The sequence below is a fragment of the Eleginops maclovinus genome, chromosome 3 (genome assembly GCF_036324505.1).
Source record: "Eleginops maclovinus isolate JMC-PN-2008 ecotype Puerto Natales chromosome 3, JC_Emac_rtc_rv5, whole genome shotgun sequence".
In the NCBI taxonomy this organism is placed as follows: domain Eukaryota; kingdom Metazoa; phylum Chordata; class Actinopteri; order Perciformes; family Eleginopidae; genus Eleginops; species Eleginops maclovinus.
Genome location: NC_086351.1, coordinates 19914296 through 19932608, shown reverse-complemented (window position 1 = coordinate 19932608; position 18313 = coordinate 19914296). Strand labels below are relative to the sequence as shown.

Below are 18313 nucleotides of genomic sequence, written 5' to 3'. Positions count from 1 at the left end.
AACTTAGGAGTGGCTCCGTGAGAAGTATCTCAAGGTCCTGGAGTGGCCTAGCCAGTCTCCAGACCTGAACACAATAGAAATTCTTTGGAAGGAGCTGAAAGTCTGTATTGCCCAGTGACAGCCCCGAAACCTGAAGGATCTGGAGAATATCTGTATGGAGGAGTGGACCAAAATCCCTGCTGCAGTGTGTGCAAACCTGGTCAAGAACTACAGGAAACGTCTGATCTCTGTAATTGCAAACAAAGGTTTCTGTACCAAATATTAAGTTCTGTTTTTCTGATGTATGAAATACTTATGTAAAATGCAAATTAATTACTTAAAAATCATACAATGTGATTTTCTGGATTTTTGTTTTAGATTCCGTCTCTCACAGTTGAAGAGTACCTATGATAAAAATGACAGACTTGTACATGCTTTGTAAGTGGGAATACATGCAAAATCGGCAGTGTGTCAAATACTTGTTCTCCCCACTGTATAGATTGGGATTTTTTTGAGTAGAGATAACAATTTTTTAACATAAATCACAAAAGCTGCCATTCTAATATACAGTGTGGTGATTGTGAAATTGTTAGCATTTAGTACAGCTGCTGCAGCACCAGAAAATTCTTTGCAGATGACAGTACTGTAGTTAGCATTAGTCGTTACATTTTAAAATGCTGTTGTAAAGGAAATGCTAAATCTAAAGCGATACCTTTTTGGTTTATAGTGGTATTAATTTAATATTTGGTTTACACTTATTTTGTTTCAAAAACATTTCCCTTTCCCTGTCATTGTGTGTTACAGTGTTGGCCTAGAGAATCTAAGCTGTACTTAAATTCCCAGCGTCGCAAAGTACTCCTCAATTATTCATCATGAGGAGGCAATGATCAGACACTGAGAACCACTACACAGGCTCTCTCTCTCACACACATTCTAGGTGGTAGATATTTACTGTGGAAATGATCAGTGGAGATGCACACAGACCAAAGTATCTCAGCCGCACGATGTAGCTCCTGTATTACAGGCTGTAGGGGGTATTATGTCATTCAATATGTGCTGTGTCAGAGCAGAGAAAAAGAGATGAAGCTTTAAAGGCGTAAATCTTTTTCCACACTAATGCAGTGGTTGTGCAGTTAGATTCTTACTAAGACTCTTGCCCTCTTACCGCTTTTATATTAGAGCAATAAAACACATTTAATAGAAGCATTTGAGCTGGATAGTTTGACATTTAATCATATTATGCTGTGCAGTTTTGCTCTAATGATCTTATTTGAGCATATTTCTTGTATTTCTAAACATATTCAGCAGGTTTAATGGGATTAGGGTCAAAGAATGAACAAATAGATATTACAAAGAGACTTCAGCGATTGATCTACATTATGATTTTTCTTTTGTATAACAATTTTTTTTTAAATGGTACATTTTAATATGCAAATAAAACATTATCTTAATAAATATGTTCTAATTTTCATACTTTTCCAGAACATTAATCAATTAAAAAAAAAGTGTAAAGGTTTTGGAGGATAAGACGCCACCATTGGCCTTCCGCTGCTTATGACTTATATACAAAACATGTATATATTGCTTAAAAATGTAAATGAGGTGCTGTCTTAAGCTAACTTTTGGATAATTTAGTAGAACATCTACAATAAACACCATGTGTATTTTAGATTTGTTTTCTCTGCAAAACAAAAACCAAAAAATGAGGTGCATGAAAAAAACAATGTTCTTGGCCCCCATCTATTATGAAATCTTAGCTGCAGTTGAACCACAATAGCTATTTGCCACCTTATCATAGATAAATCTTTATGCTGGGAAGTGAACACATCTATAAGTTCACCTTCAATCCGCAATAAACTAGTTTCCCACAAGGTGGCACTTTCTCTTAAAGAGGCCAAAAGTGTTCATCCTGAAGAGTCATCACAGCTTCTGGAAAATCTGTCTCATTTCCCACAGCCGTCTCAAATAGCACAGGGTATTCCTTGTGCTCTGTCGTATTTCAATGGACAAAAACATAGACAGAATGGCTTTTTTTCCCTCCATTTTTACAGATTTGACCTTTATGCCTTTCCCCATTACATGCTGCATCAGGGAAGGAATGTTAAACCTCACCATCAGTTTGAAATTCACTAAATGAGCCGTAACGAATGATCCATACAAAAGAGAGGAAAAGCATACAATAACTTGTCATGGCATCTTGTGTTCATATCCAGAAGAGGGAGCCAGGTCTGTTTCTATGCGTGTCTTTTTGTTCTTTTACTGGTATTACAGTAACATTGCAACATTATTGCGCTAAGTTAGAGCAGTATCCAGTCAGCCTTGACTAACTGACAGCGAAGTGCTTTAAGCCTCCACACTGGTGATGATCATTCTCTGACAGAAGAATGAAGTAGACAGGGAGATGTGTTTGATTGTGTCTTTTCAGTGCTACAACCCTTTTTACTAGCAATACAAATCATCGTAGTTGTTCTGGACTTCATGCCGTAATAATGCCCTTTTAATAGGCTGCTTGGTAAAAGGCAAAATTCCCAATAATTTCAAATTATTCAATTATTGACTGTCAAAAAGAAAAAAAACAAGGTAGTAAATAATCACATAGAGGTTACTTTGACTTTCAGACCATGTCTCCATAATTTCCTTTCCATCTCAATCCAGCAGAGGATGAGTCTTTGTTAGTTAAAGCCTGCCATAAATTCTCCCCTAATACCAGCCGTCACAGTAATTTAGATGTTTGTCTAGCAGTCTAGCTGTTGGCCTGTGTGTGTGTGTGTGTGTGTGTGTGTGTGTGTGTGTGTGTGTGTGTGTGTGTGTGTGTGTGTTTGTGTGTGTGTGTCTCTGTGTGTCTCTGTGTGTGTGTGTCTGTGTGTCTCTGTGTGTCTGTGTGTGTCTGTGTGTGTCTGTGTTATGCTTTTTCCATCAGTGGTGAGCTCTGCTTCAGTAATCCTCATGGCAGTCAAGTATAAATGTGCTGTGATTTGTGAACACTGGTATCTCATTCTTATTGTCTTTTTCTAACGTTGTAAAAAAAAAAAAACATTAATACTGTTCATGATGTGTCTTGCTTGTCTTGCGAGTCAGCCCCACTGGAATATCAAACACAAGAAACACACCTTGAAACAAACAGAAAGACGGACTGTTTACAGTCCAGCTGCGCAGTGTAGATCCTGAACCACTGGTTATTACAATAAATGGTCTGAATGTTGTGAAATAGACATGTTTATGGATTTAAAAAAGTGGTATACAGTATTTATCAAATCAGTAGTAGATTCATATTTAATAGATAAATAGTAGATTCATATGTTACCACCCTAAAAGGCATGTACAACACTAGTTATGAGAAAATATGTGCTCAATTGTATTTTCACCATGGGAAGATAATTAGGGATTCCCTTTTCAACATATATTTATATGCATATATGTTTTGTGGTTGGTCTTGCCACCTTTCCAGTAAACTCCTGGCCTCTTTTAACCTCTATGTTCATACTTTTCTATCTTGCCTGCACTATGTGTCGGCCTGTTATGAGCATGATTCTTGCAAGCTTATAACCAGTCAGATTGGGGGCAAACAAAAGCAGGCTTTTTATGGTCTGCCAGTCAGTTCCACTGCCTAACATACAGTATAAACTCACAAATACAACGATAATGACAGAAGGAGTCATTCTTGGAGGAAGTTGGTGTAGATAGTATTGGTGTCGCTAATGTTAGCTTTTAGCTGAATTAGCAAATTCTATTGCCAAATTATAATAAGGTTTAGTTTAGCATAATAAATGATACCAGAAAACATTGTCTAGTAAAAACCAACACGATCTAGGCCAAACTCTACAGTCAATAATAAATCATGAATTTTATGACGTTTGCTGCTGAAATTTATCCCGGTTAACACTGATGTAGTTTACAGTATAACAGGTACAAGAAAAGAAACATACAGTACATATAAAGTAACATTAGCCCAATTATCTGCATGATCGTGTCAAGGTTAATACAATGTTAGCCTGTTAGCTTTGCCTGTCATGTTTCAATCATCCCATGAGACCATTCACACGAAGAGTATGACAAGAAATAATACTGTATGTACATATGAGACAAGAGGGCACATGCCTACATGTTTGGGGGTTCACACAGTCGGATATGCACTCACTGATCAGATCTTGTAATGTGGAAAGTTTGTGTGAGCAAGCTAAAGAATTCTAGCCAGTCTTGAGCCCCTGCATGCACCTGTTCAGTATTGTTGAACAAGATCTGGGAAACAAACCTGAGGCTTCAAACACACGAACATGAACACAAACACACGTTTAAACATACTCTTCTTTGTATCACGAGATCACCAGCCCTTTAAAGTGGCAGCTTAACTAAATAAACAGATGTCCGGGAGCCACATTTGGAAACTCTATTTCAGAGTAGACACCAAGCTAGAATTATCTTGTAAGTAATCGGTAGGAAATATAAGTATCTCCTAAGTGTCACCACTATGTGTGTCAAGGAGATTTAGTGTCAGTGTGTGTTAAGAGGTTGAGGTGCTAAACGTTTAGTTTTTATTAGGCAGCAGTTAAACAATGATGTAATTTGGACACCAGGAAGTGTGCATATGTCCTCATGTGAATACGTAATGATGACACGTATCAGTATGTACTCAATGTTGACATTACACTTAACCATGTTCTGGTTACAGATTATGACAGAATTGTATTACTGGCTTCTCTTTATAGTTATGTGTAGTTGTATCCTTCAGAAGGCAGTAATGTCACTTACATGTGGTGCCTCTCCCTATTTCCATGGATGGGTCAGAATTGAGCTGATGTTGGCTGTATATTTATCGATCTACAGTATTATGCCTCATTTTGTTTTAATGGTGCTTATTTTCCACCCACCCTTTAATATGCTGTGACATGTACTGTGACTTCTTTTTTTATTATCATATGCTCTTAATAATTCTTAACATCCATTTTCAAAAATATACCTTGTTTGGATGCTGAATGCTGTTTCTTAGCTTTAACACATTTTTTTAACATCAACTATAAAAAAACAATGAAATTCATATGAGCAATATAGTTTATTTAGCATTTTGTGTGCCATATATTTGAGTTCTGAGTTTAAAATTGGACTTCTGACTTTCATCTCACAATGAAGTCAGAATTCGTACTGAATGTGGCCATAACTCAATGGTTTTATTGAGTACACACACACTCTAACTTCTGCAGCAGCGGAGAGTTTGGAGTGGAGTTATCACGTTTCCTCTCAGGAAAGAGTCCTGGCTGATGTCAGTTTCGGCCTTGGCCAGAAAAACGTCTGATTGTCTGGTTGCCGGGATTTTCCTTTTCCTACATCACCTCTCAAGTTTTGTTCTACAACAGACTCCTATGCAAACCAGCATGGAAATTGTGAAGAGTGATACAGTCTTTACTTTCCTTATCATTTTTATGAGGCGTCTGTCATAATACTCCCTTGTTAGATTACAACATGGTGTAGCTCTGCCATGTGCCATACATCACTGTTATTCATCCTTTTTATTGCCACAAATTGCATTGAAATGAATTAAAATACCTTGCATGTTAGTCATGTAACAGTCAAGCAGCTAAATGTAATTACAATGACCGATGAAGGCTTGCTGTGTAGCTGATAGGAAGTTGTCTTGTTTATTTACCCATCATTTATGTTGTCTGGACTGTCATCAGCTTGGGTGGTCAGGGCAAGTGTTGAATATTCAGTGGTTACCGCAACAGTTGATGTTCCCACTGGATGTCAAGGGCATATCAGCACTATAATTGTATTCATCGCGCTGCAGGCCGCTTTCTCTGTGGCTGGCCTTAAACAAAGCAGTTAATCCAGCTGGAGTGTGTCACTGCGGAACAAGGGTGGACATCTTCTTATGAGATAAGCAACTGGCTGCTTTCTTTTCAAATGCGCTCAAAAGAAGGTATTATAGAACAATAACCCATGCAGCCTTAATGTGTTTGATTTGCTTAGGAATGTATTTACTGTAATTTAATGGCACTTATGATGGTTTTAAAGCAACCGTGGTGACATTATTTTGACTGAAACAATGTGGTGTTACCCCCCCTTTTTTTCTACGCTCTTATCTTTTTAGGTTATATGTTCTTGTTTACATTTGCACTGTGGGACTGCCAGAAACGGTATTTCAATTTTCTGTATGTATAACACATGTGGAAACTTTGACAATAAAGTGGACTTTTGACTTTTTTGAGTTTGGTGTTGCCTCAAGGGGTCTTTACACCCGTTACAGCTTACCACAACACCCGTCCTTCGTACAACCCTAATGATAAGTAAAAGCCACCCCCCCTAGACCAACAGTCAGGTTTCTCATTGAAACTACACACAGCTGAAGGGCAAAATCAACCTATTGTAACAATGGCTTTTACATAAATGGATCTTTTCACTTGTTAGAAATAAAGAAAATTGCTGGGAACTCGATAAATGAAAGTTAAGATCTAAATTTGTAAATGACAACTCATCCTAAATGTCCCCCAACAACTCACAAGCTACTGTTTGATATACATTTGTAGATCTGTACAGGAAGTGAGGAATTAATTGCCATATTCCTTTTATGGGCAGCATAGCACTATCATTACGTGGTGCTATGCTATGTGGGCATGCACTTTTAAAAAGTCCTTGGCAGGTGATCAGATAAAGCACCTGTCAATTTTTGCATAAGCTAGTGGGCAGAAGAGCCAAATTATATGTTTAAAGAAAAACACCCTTGGTTCTTTACCCTTCTTTTAATCAGGAAATACACTCCAGCTCCATAACTACTGTCACAGCAACGACGATAACCAGTCACCATTACATTTTAATCACTGCATGATCTCATATGAGTCTATGTACTATGCAAGATTACAAGGGCAGAAGTTAACAAACAAATGACGATAACTTGACAAAGAAGTTCCTTAGGTATTAATGATTGCCCGCCTACACAAGTTAAGAGAACAGAAGCCAGCTCGTTCGGGATATAAGTATCTTTAAAATGTACTATGGAAATGAGACACACCACATGGCAAATTACGCTGTTTTATTAGAGCAAAATCTAATGAAAATGACTGCTGTCTTGACAAAATTTTAGTCAAAAGAAATTGTGGTGGTACAGGATTGGAACGTTTTTATTAATAAGCCACTCGATTTCCAAACTGATCAGTAAAGCATTGATCTTGAGTGTTTCAGGTCTGAATGCTTGGATTGTTATTTCTATTGGTGATGCTGATTTGCTGTCACTAAATGTGATTTATTTGCTTTTATATACATATACTTTAAAAAAGTGCGCAACCCTGGAGAAAAGAATGTGTGACATTGGTCTGACAGGGATAGGAGAGTATCTGTGCTTCGGAAGTCTACTACAATCCGCGTGCCATCCATCACAGTCTAATTCAGTTGTAGTGTTTCCAGAGAGCTTTTATGCTGCCTCTCTGCTCTCCATGCTGCTGTGTTTGTGCTTGGCAAGCAGCGAGGGCTGTAAGTGTGGTGCTGCCTGCTGTTCCTGTCTGTGTGTCTTTAAGAGGAGGGGCCTGACATTTATATTAGTGTTTCTGAGCAAGGCTGTGGAGGGGAGGAGAGGGGGGGGACGTCGGGCGGTGGAATGAAGTTGGGAGCTGTGAAGGGTTCACACACAGCTGAGTGAGAGCAGAAAGAGGACAGCGCAGGCTGCCTCACACACATCCAAAAACTGCACCGAAACACAGAGCTGACCTAGAAGGAAGAGGAAGAAGAAGCTGAGAGGAGGAGGAGGAAGGAGAAGAAGAGCCCAAGCATGGCAATGTACTACGAACCTGCCTTCCTGCCTCCGAACGCCGAGGAGCAGGACTTCATCCAGGCTTATGAGAACGTCAGAGAGAAGTATAAAGGTGAGGAACAGCTCTGTTATGACGTGATGATGGAAGAAGTGTCTTTGCAGGTCTTTAAGGGGTAGAGTTTCATTCATCAGTCTTTTTTTTTCTGCTGTTATTGACTCTGCACAAGTGCAAACATGTGATTGTTTGCATACCTTGATCTTGCCGGCTGTTGTGTTAGAGCCGTGCGTGCTGCATCTCTGGACTGCTGAGTGTTTTATTGATCGAGCACATGTTCGCTGTCACTCTTCCACACTGCGTCTCTCAGTGTGTGCTGCAAGAGTCCGTCGGATTTACAGGAGTGCTTTACTTTGATATGTGACCGTAGCGACAAACTGACCTATGACCTTGGCGAGACTAAGAGTTTCAGTCTGAGCGCTCTGCCTGATTGTTGACCCTTTATCCAATCGCAACAGAGGACGTTAACAGGTGCTGCCGAGCAACAGGGAAATTCATTAATGAGCTCAGTATTTCTTCCCAAATGTTCATCTCATATTATCCCTTTATCCCTTTATCTGCTTAAGTGCGCAGCACGGAATGCTTTTGCTGGATTACCTTACATATTTTACTTTATTTGGAAATCTTTAGAAGTGAAAGAGAACGATGGCAATGGTGGATGATAGGGTAGTTCTTACAGGTTCAAGGCAAATCACATACAGTATATCCCAACACATCTCTTGCTCGCGGCATCTTCTAGGTGCTTTCATTTCAGAGTTTTCATCCCTGTAAATATCTCAGGTATTAATGTTTTCTCCCTTTTCCCTCTGAATGTTTCATCTATTCCATTTCAACAGATCATCAAGAGCAGGGAGAGCTCCTCTATAAATATTGCCCCAGTTTTCATTTCCCCCCCTTTCGTGTGAATCTGGCGACTGGCCTCGTGCTGAATCACTGTTGCTAATTTTCCTGTTTATTGGCTCAGTGGTGCTATTTGTGTGGACATCTCATACCTTTCTTTTTATCAATGCTGCTACAGAACATCAATAGTTCATCGACTTTCGGTTTAATTACTGTAAACAAACCGCGATATTGCCAAAAAGTAACCCTCTGCTGGCCCCTGCATTGTGTGTTACTGGGTTGGATTTGATAGGAAACTCCCGGGACAAGGGGTAGAGTGCCTAGTGACACAAAGCAAGAGAAAGTTGCTGTTATCAAGTGCAAATAGCGGTTTGAGGATTTCTGGCAATCGTGCTGTTGAAAGAGTGATAGTCTGATAGCGAACTGATTTCCAAGATGTACTCTTGAGTTGGGCATTTTGCAACTGAGTTCATGGGAAATACTCTCTTGAATTTGACTAGTGTGGCCAATTATGCTATCAATATAACATCAGTATGCTTTCCCAGAGGTGCTCATGGTTCTGTTTGTGAGTGTGTGCGTGTCGGATCTCTGTGTTGGTAGTGCTGTTTCTGGCCCGAGGATGTAATGGGAAGCAGGAGCTGGCTTTGTGGCAGGTGTTTATGTTCCAGACGTTCTTCTGTGTTTTCTTTTTTCGACAGTGTCTTCTCCACTGAGGTCCCGCTCTCCTTATTAAGGCACATTGATGACCCAGCCAATCAAAAGCTTACATTTGCAACATTCTCATTCTTAGAAATATAATACTCATATATGTTTTTTGTTTGGCTTTTAATACAGAATCCCTCTAAATCAGTTACATTTATGTTGAACATATGACACTATAGGAAGATTTGTAAACCTGTGAACCTTTTTCTTTCTCTTGGGACTCTGATGGACTTACTTTAAATCATAAAACATTTCGTGTGTGTGTGGATATACCCTACTGACGCTTCATTATGGAAAGTATTTGGTACGTAAGCATCATGTCAAGGCACATCTTAATCCTTGTCTAATAGAACCACACTGTCCTAAATACCTGTCCTTGCCAATATTATCCACATACTGCAGTAGTTTAGTCTTGAAAGAGGGCAGACCTCGGCCATAGATGTTTCCATAAGTGAAAAATAATGGGTGTATTGGCCCTGTAACTCGGATTCAATCCAAAATGTAATGGGTTCTTCCTTGGCCCTTGCTAGACTTGACTTAACCTCCTTGGTGGAGGAAAGAAAAAGGACAAAGGCCGATCAGTCCATCATTTACAAACATCCGTTTTGTTGAAGCATTTTATGTCCTACAATCAAGCTCAGAAATATTATTTTTTGCAGCTTGAGGCTGGGAGCAATCCATTTTGCTGCAGTGAAGGGCATATAGTGAGCCCCGACCTCCACCAAGGCCAAATGCCCTCTTTCTCAATGTGAACACATTGTTAGACAGTGTTACAAATACTATTTGTATCTTCCCAATGGTTCTAATCTGTTCCAGAGTTTAATAGGTTCTTCCTTTGCCCATGCTATACCCTACCAAGATGTTTGATGAAAATCGTAATCGTAATCCTGCTGACAAACAAACCAGAACATAGGTTCTTGGTGGAGGTAATGCACACTCCCTTTTTGCTAACCAAAAACTTCCGATAGCTACAGCAACTCGAGAGGCTTTAACTACAAACTGATATTATGTAAAACCTTTACCTGACGTTAGATAGCTGTCTCATCATATCATTAACATGCTGCCATGCAAAGAAATAATTTGCTTATATAATCACTGATGCCTTCTAGACACAGCATGTGGATTTTTGCCCTAGGGCGCTGTTAGCCTGTTGTAACTTGTTGGGCAAGTGACTGTTACTTTATTGGCACAAAAAGTGTTCATATATGATTTATTTTTAATGGCATTGATGAACCATAGCTAAGAGCATGATAGTACTTGTCCACATTCCTCTTTACTGGCACAGTGTGATTTCATCCCTTTCAATTATTCTATCAATACAAGTTTTTGCTAAAGTGGCGTGGCTAATAGTCGATTGCCACATACTTGAGGATCCCTGGACTTTTCTTTCCAGTGCCAACATTAGGTGGTTCATATACCATGATAATTTGAAATTGATTTTGAAGATCCCCTGATTAAATAGAAGTTAGCATGCTAACATGTATACTAAAGTAATGAACATGGGCCACATTCAGCTTGCTAAACATCACAAGGTTAGCATTGTCATTTGTAGCATATTAGCCTGCTAATATTAGCATTTAGCTCAAAGTCATGCTTTGCGCACTGAACAGACGTTGCATCTTTCAATGTCTAAAGGTCAAATTGGTTATGGTAGTTTAGGTAGTGGTCATTTCAAAGTGTGAATAGAATTATAAATGATTTATAACAATTTAGAGACGTTTAAGGAGCAACAACTTCTATAAATATAATGTTTGCTATGGAAAAATGATTATAAATGATAAAATGAAATGTATATTCGGTCAGTCTTTCTTTTTAATGTTAGTAACTGCTGTCTCATTGTCTGCTCTAAATTGTAGCAGGCTGGATGGTATTAAGAATGGCTTACTGTGACCTCTAATACAATTTGTGCTAGCAGCTGATGGTGATGTTGCTGGGTGGCATATCTGGGGGGATTGTCCCGGTCATGTCGGGTGGACTGCTGAGGGTGCACAGACACGGATGGAATCCATATTTTCCCTCAGCCTGTCCTGCAAGGCCCTGTCCTTTGCCCCGAGAAGGGCTTAAAATAACCCCTAAATATAGACGTGGCCATTTTCAGCTGGCCAATTAAACAGCTATTTTTGGCTAGTTTGATTGTCTGCGAAGGATAACTTAAATTTCTTCTTGTTTCGAAAACAAATCTTAACATTTGTGAATGACTAAGTATAGCTTTGATGTGCATAAAATAAACTGATCACATTTATTTTAGCCACATAAGTGATGATAACTGTATTAATAATTTGAAAGGCTGATATCATCACCATATCATCTAGCCTGATAGTGCCAAACTATCTTTATGAATGAGATTGTATCTACAGTCCGTGTCATTGAGTAAGAAGCTGTTTGGGAACTGACTCGTCTTACTTATTTTAATGAATGAATGCTATAAAAAGCCATGAGGAAATTGAGCATGTACAGTATGTGTGTGTGCATTCTTAAGTAATATATATATTTTAAAACCTATGTAAACTCTTTTAATTTTGTTGCTGAGAAAAACAATATCAATTCGGAAAGTTGTATCTTTTTAATGGTGGCAGAACTGTGGATCTTTTCTCCGGCCATCTTTTCGCATGTTTTTCAGAGTCCTCCACCTTGTATGCTGCCTTCCTGTTGAAAAGTGTCAATACAAACGGTTGGAGAGAGCTGAGCACCCTCGAGGAAAGCACTCAACCTGCAACAAGTAGAGGTGAAGGCACTCATGTTATTGCCGGGATGTTTTGCCGTATTACTCACAAAAAGAAAAATGTTTTTCTCTCAGTGTGATGTCAAACAGAAATTGCACATCCTCTGTTGCACTTAAAATCCCTTCATTAGATGGCACCTGAGATATTAAATGCAGACCATTGGAAGAGAAGAATGGAACAGGGTCAAATTAATCCATTAGTGTTGGGTCTATGCCCTCCACCTGAAAAGTAAGGAGAGTTATCTCTGGCTACTACTGTACGGTGGATTTACATCTCCACTAGCTTTCAGGTTAATGAGGTTATTAGATAGTCCGACCAACATATAAATGTTTTAGCTAATACAGCTAAAATGATACAGGCTTAGCGCAAACTGTTGAAATCTGTGGTTCAGATTGAACAATCTCAATAACTATTGTATGTATTGCCTTAATTTGAAACAGACCTTAATGTTGAAGATCTCCTGACTTATCATCCAGCCCCATCATAGGGTCAACAGGTTTATTTGGTTCAATACACTATTATGACCTTAACCTTGAAAGCCAATGACATTTCCAATAGCCTCTGCCATACTTTGTGATAAATGCTAAATAGAAATTTGCTTGCTAAATTTTAATCTGTTAAACGGGTTCAGTTTATTTTCCGTCTTCGCCAGTGTCAGTTCCTTTGCTGGAACTGACACTAGCCACTACTACAACAAACACAAAGAGCTGAATTCATATTGAGGTCAGCTAAACACGGACGTCAGTGCCAGGTGAGACTCTCGTGGAAAGTAGGCCGTTGGTAAAAACTGTGGATTTGGCTTCAGTTTGTCTTTATATAGTTGCATGACAGATTAGGTAATTTCACCTAATTTCGGTGCAGCCAAATGGTACACTATAACCACCATGCAAAACAAACAGGAACATCTCTGTAATGGAAAAGTTTCGCTACTGTATTTCCGTTAGATATACCAACAGATATCAACGGCACATTAGGCTTGTACGGGGTGTGTCTTTAAAAAGTGAGAAAGTGCTTAGATATGTCCTTTTAGCCATGGAGCTGAAAAGACAGTGGGTTGTTCCTGTTTTGTTTGTTTTTTTCTGCCCCTTTTTTAGTTTTTTACTTGTGTCAGCATCCTGCTGCCTGGGATAGATCAGCGCTGACACACTGCTCGTGTCAAAGGTTTTTGTGGGGCAGGGCTTGATAAGTGATAAGCAACGACTGTGCTGGGATTCCTTCAGAGCCTTTTATGGGAGAGAGTGAAGCTCCGGAGGGATGCTCCCACAATCTGTCGGCCTTCCTTTCAAACGCTCAAGAATTTTACAGAACAGAAGCTGCAGTTCTTTTATGCCTGAATCGCTGGTGCTTTATGACTGTTAGTGTGCAAGCTGAGGAATGTTTGAAAGGGAAAGGGAGAGACAGAGGAGGTGAATAAAAGGAAGGGATAGATGTGTTTACATCTTACAGCTGGATGCTGTAAGATGCACTTTGTGCTGAAAACTTGCCGTGATACATAAACAATTTATACAAGGATGCCATGTCACTTAACTTGACCCTAACCTTAATGATTCAATTCCAGTTAATGACCTAAGCAAGGGAAAGTGTAATCCTCCTCTCCCACAACTTTTGCAATTTTCTCTTAAGGACCCCTGTGTATACAATAAACATTCGACACAACAAATTCAATGCAGTAACCTGGCAACACAGCAAAGCCGCTGAAAAAAAATTGATAGAAAAATGAGCAGAAATACTATCATACAGGTTTAAAAAAATAAAAGTGGAGAAGACAAACAGTAAAATAATTACCTTAACTGTCTCTTGTAAACATCCAGTCACCCATAAACCTAAATCCTTGGTAAACTTTGTCCTACCTTACTGTAATAGTAGGTTTTTAGTGTGTGTTTTTTTTTTTTTTCATTTTTTGTTCGTCCTTCAATTTCTGAGGTGTAGATAAATAAGCATACATACTGGCTTGTTTCTAACCTTTCTGATCATTCGACCGTTTTTTTTATTGGAAAAGGAAATGAAAAAAGGAAGACCTGATGAGGCATGACAACTTTATGTCAAACAGTTGCATTATTTTCACATTTTGGCAGCTTGAAAATGTGTGCCGACAAGCTTTCTTTTTCTTTTGCATGCTTTTTTTTGATCCTGTACCAGCTGAGGTTGAATGAGCACACTTTCCACCATCTTGGCTTTTGTTTTTTGCATTGTAAAAGGTTTGAACCTTTTAACAATAGATAATGATGGCCAAAACTAAAAGAAACCAAACTCAACTGAAATCTTTGCTTTATGGATAAAAAATAACATTCGTCCTAACCAGCCTTATCCTAATGTCATAACATGTACAGGATTGTATTTGTTCAAACTGATTTTTGGACGGTTTTTCTCAAGGATATATAACATGAAAAATGCAGGCACACTTACTATGATTCTCCTTCACCTGCACCTACAACCTCCAAAGGCTAATAATGTTTATTAATACAGACCTCTAACATACAGTTTAAACCCATTTAAACTCTGACTTCACCTTGCAGTCATGCTCCTGCCTGAACATATGAATTGCTGAGTCAGACAGAATGTCTATCTGCTGTCTCACTGAGTGAAGCGACACAGCAGTCCAGTGGATGATGATGTCTGCTACCGACAGGGCCAATGATCCCATTTAATCTGACATCTTGTTTGCTTTGGAACTGCAAGAGAACTGCTTAACTAGCCGATTGAGTGGCAGCATTGGGTTCATTTTACCCCCATGCATCAGCCCTTTGCTAGGGTTGGAATTGCGTTGAGCATTTTTGCTGCTTTTTTAACACAAACCAGGAGCCCAGTGGAGTTTCCCCTGAATTAACAAGGCCTGAAACACATGGCTTTCTGTCCTGAGATGGAAAAAAAGAAGGTGGAAAACACATTTGTGTGGAAAATACTGAGGTTCTTCTCACACCTGGGTTGTGTCTCACACAAAGACTCTCTGTGTCTCCACTGCTTTGTAGTTTATTTTATTAAGTCGAGTGTTTGTCTGGAATTGTAGCTTCAAGGACTCCAATGAGCTATGAAAAAGTTAATAAGGAAAGCAAAAACATCCCCTGAAACAGACAGACACACACACACACACACACACACACACACACACACACACACACACACACACACACACACACACACACACACACACTATTTTACATGCATACCATTGGTATCTCATACTATAGATGGAACCGTCTTTCAAAAAGCTAGGGATTCATAACCTCCAAAGCCTAGAGAGCATTCCCTCCCCCTCATTTCCCAACCCTCCCCTCTCAAATTATCTCTTAAACTGGACTGAAGTGCCTGTCTTCATATCTGCCATTGTGTACATTTGGTTTTCGCACCTTCTTGATTTTTTTATGGGTTATTTGTACCAATACTTTGTACCACAACTGCTGCTACAGCAATTTCCCAAGCAATACATATAGTTCTGTTTTGTCTTTACAAAAAAGACCTAAAATAATCCTTAATTCTAAATTTAAATATTGGAATGTATTGAACCTACAGTAGTCACTGGACGTGTTATTTTCACCACTCACTGACAGGTGTTTGGCCTTTTTTCCTGGGACTGCCCCTGTTGAATTTTTGAAACGGGGATTGTAGAGGCAGGTTTGAACTGACAGAAAAGCTGATTTACCAATATTTTATTTATTCAAAGGAAAACTTGGGTCTAGCTTTAACCCATGTCCTTATATAGGAATTCGTGTGAGATTTTTTAAACAGAAAGAGGTTAAATTGCCTCCCCGCTGTAAACACCAACTCATTTTCATTCACAGTTTGAGAGAAAGCAGACTAATGGGGAAATATTTCTGTGAAAGCTGACAGACTTACGGTAATTGAAGTACCATCTGTTCCACTGGGGCTCAAATTAATAGAAATCTCTGTGTCCACCGTGAAGGAGCACTTTGTTTAGGGAGGACAAGAAGTTTTTGATAGCTGGAGTAATTTTATTCACATTGAATACTGTCCAGATTCTGGAAGCCAGAGCAAGTGGAAACATTTCTGTTTTATTGCCAATGGGACACAAATAGACTTAAGGGTTATTACATTCAAAGTGAGTAATAATGGAAAGCCCCTTGGCAAATTATCAGATGCATGGTTATGTGTATTACCAGGTAATGATGTATGAGAGTGTCAGCCTATTTCTTAGGCAGTGATGTTTTTCCTGACAGTGACATGGCAATGAGTTTATTGCTGGTCATTGGTATTCAGGGCAACTGGAGCCGGTGTGACAGTCACCACGCAGGCTGGGAATGTCACAGCAGGTCACCCACACAGCTGACAACAGGGGGAATGTTCCCCACGCGCACACACGCAAAAACATTCTACATCAATTTCTCACCACTCTTTCCACACGCACACACACTTATCCTCTGGGACTACAAACATGCCCGAGGAATAACTTGGTACATTCTACTCTGTTAGCCAATCTCTTTCTGTCTGAGATACCAAAGACGGAGGAGTAAAGCTTGTTAGCAGATCCTAAATACCTTCCAACGAATGTATTCTCTTCGGCTTTGACAGAAGACGGGGTTAGTAAAAACTACCCTAAATGGTTGGGCTGGCTTCGCCAAAAAGGGGTTCGCTTGGCATTACATAAAAGGGCTTGTTTCGTACATAAAAGCTTCTGAGATGATAAAATGAAACAGAACCTCTTGTGTGTTCGTGTGTCAATTGACCACTGGGACCCTGAGGGGTGTGCCGGTTCCTGCTCCAACTATAGGTCAAATGACAACCCTGGAAAAAAATAAATGCGTGTTTGTCTCCTTATCTCAAAGTTCAAATCACTGCTAATTCTGCTTTTCCTGTAGTGCTGTAGCTGCACTTTGACTCTGTTGTGTCAGGAAATAAAGCAGGACCGCCCTCCAGCAACCTTTCATCTGGTCAGTGTTGTGTTTGAAAGGGGCATTTGCAAGGAATGAAACCAGTGTGTAATATTTTACCTTTCTCTCACTAAGTTATTACAGCTGTTGTCACAGTTAAGGCAGCACATATGAACTTGATGTGTAGCAGAACCGTGAAAGCTTTAAGGAGGGCGGATGGAATGCCATGACCTCCCGTATACATCATTCATCTTTAAAGCTCAACATTCATTCTATGAATTTTCAACTGAAGGCCAGGAGTGATGGTCATGAATATAATATGATGGTACATCTACTTTCTCAGTTTTGTGCAGGCTTGACTAAAAGTTGAACCAAGGCCAGTATTGCAATGCTTCACAACTACTACAATCATTTCCAACTATACAGTATATGTTGCTTGTAGGAGATAGAGATTTGCAATATTCTAGAGTTTCCTTGTAGACAAAACAGCTTAAAATACAAAGAATGCATGCTAATAACTTATACTTTGAAAAGTTTATTACAAAGCATATTTTATGTGTTTGAACAGTAGTTTAAACGAGTAAAAAGTGGCAGACTTGCTAAACCTTAAGCCAAGGGACGGTTACAATTTTTTATTTGTCCTCTAGCTGTGAGTCTAGGTTATGTTACAGAAAGTTCTGATGGATGTACAGTACTATAGTGATTTTTAAAGACACAGTAAATGTATTCAGTGTCTCAACTCTGTTAACTGGCCTGCTAACAGTCCCCATCTTACACTTCGTCAGTATGGGTGCTTTCAGTTGCAATGCTCCCAGACTCTTGAAATCCCTCCCAACCCACATAACACAGTCGGACACCATCACTAAATGCAAATAAGCCTTCTATCTGTAGCGCTCACCATTATCGGTGTCCCACCAATGTCATTGTCCTTTTGCTATCATTTGTGTCTGTATGGTGTCGTTAAAGTTCTTCATTTAATATCTGTTTTTTAAACTTTTATCCCGATAACCTGAACATAACGTGTAAATGGTTGTATTCTGTTTGAGCGTGGTGCAGGTTCTACTTCAGTTCACCACAGATTTTATGTGTTGTTGCTCGAAGAACTGCCTTGATTGTCTTGCAAAATCATACAAATAGGGGTACAGAAAAGATCAAGTGCAGGTATCTTTGGCTAGAGAGTTTTTGGTACCACTCGTTACTGCATGATTTTGGTATTGAGTACTGATACCCTGTTAGGAGGCAGTTGACTGCAAGAGTCAGAATTGAAATAGAGAGACGCATCAGTGTCCATTCTGGGAAAGTTGGTCTCTGGAAGAATCAATTTAACTCTGTCAGGGCATCACCATCCATGGGAGCAGAGCATACTGAGCAGTAGCCAGAGGGGCGCCTCCCACAGAAACTCCCCGTCATGCATAGCAGGGACAGAAAAAGATGATGAAGCACTCAGAGA

The 18313-nt window shown here is 39.4% G+C and overlaps 1 protein-coding gene across 6 annotated transcripts in view; it reads left to right on the top strand.

Annotated features, from left to right (window-relative positions):
• LOC134861332 (plectin-like) overlaps positions 1-18313 on the top strand; it is a 133255-nt gene that overhangs the window by 10072 nt on the left and 104870 nt on the right. For 2 of the 6 annotated variants that reach the window (XM_063878461.1, XM_063878459.1), the window contains exon 1: positions 7644-7829. The exons of the other annotated variants lie outside the window; for them this stretch is intronic. In XM_063878461.1, the coding sequence (XP_063734531.1) occupies positions 7736-7829 (94 nt within the window). In that variant the 5' untranslated portion in view covers positions 7644-7735. Of the gene's footprint in view, positions 1-7643; positions 7830-18313 lie in introns of those variants that run through there. 6 annotated transcript variants of the gene reach the window in all.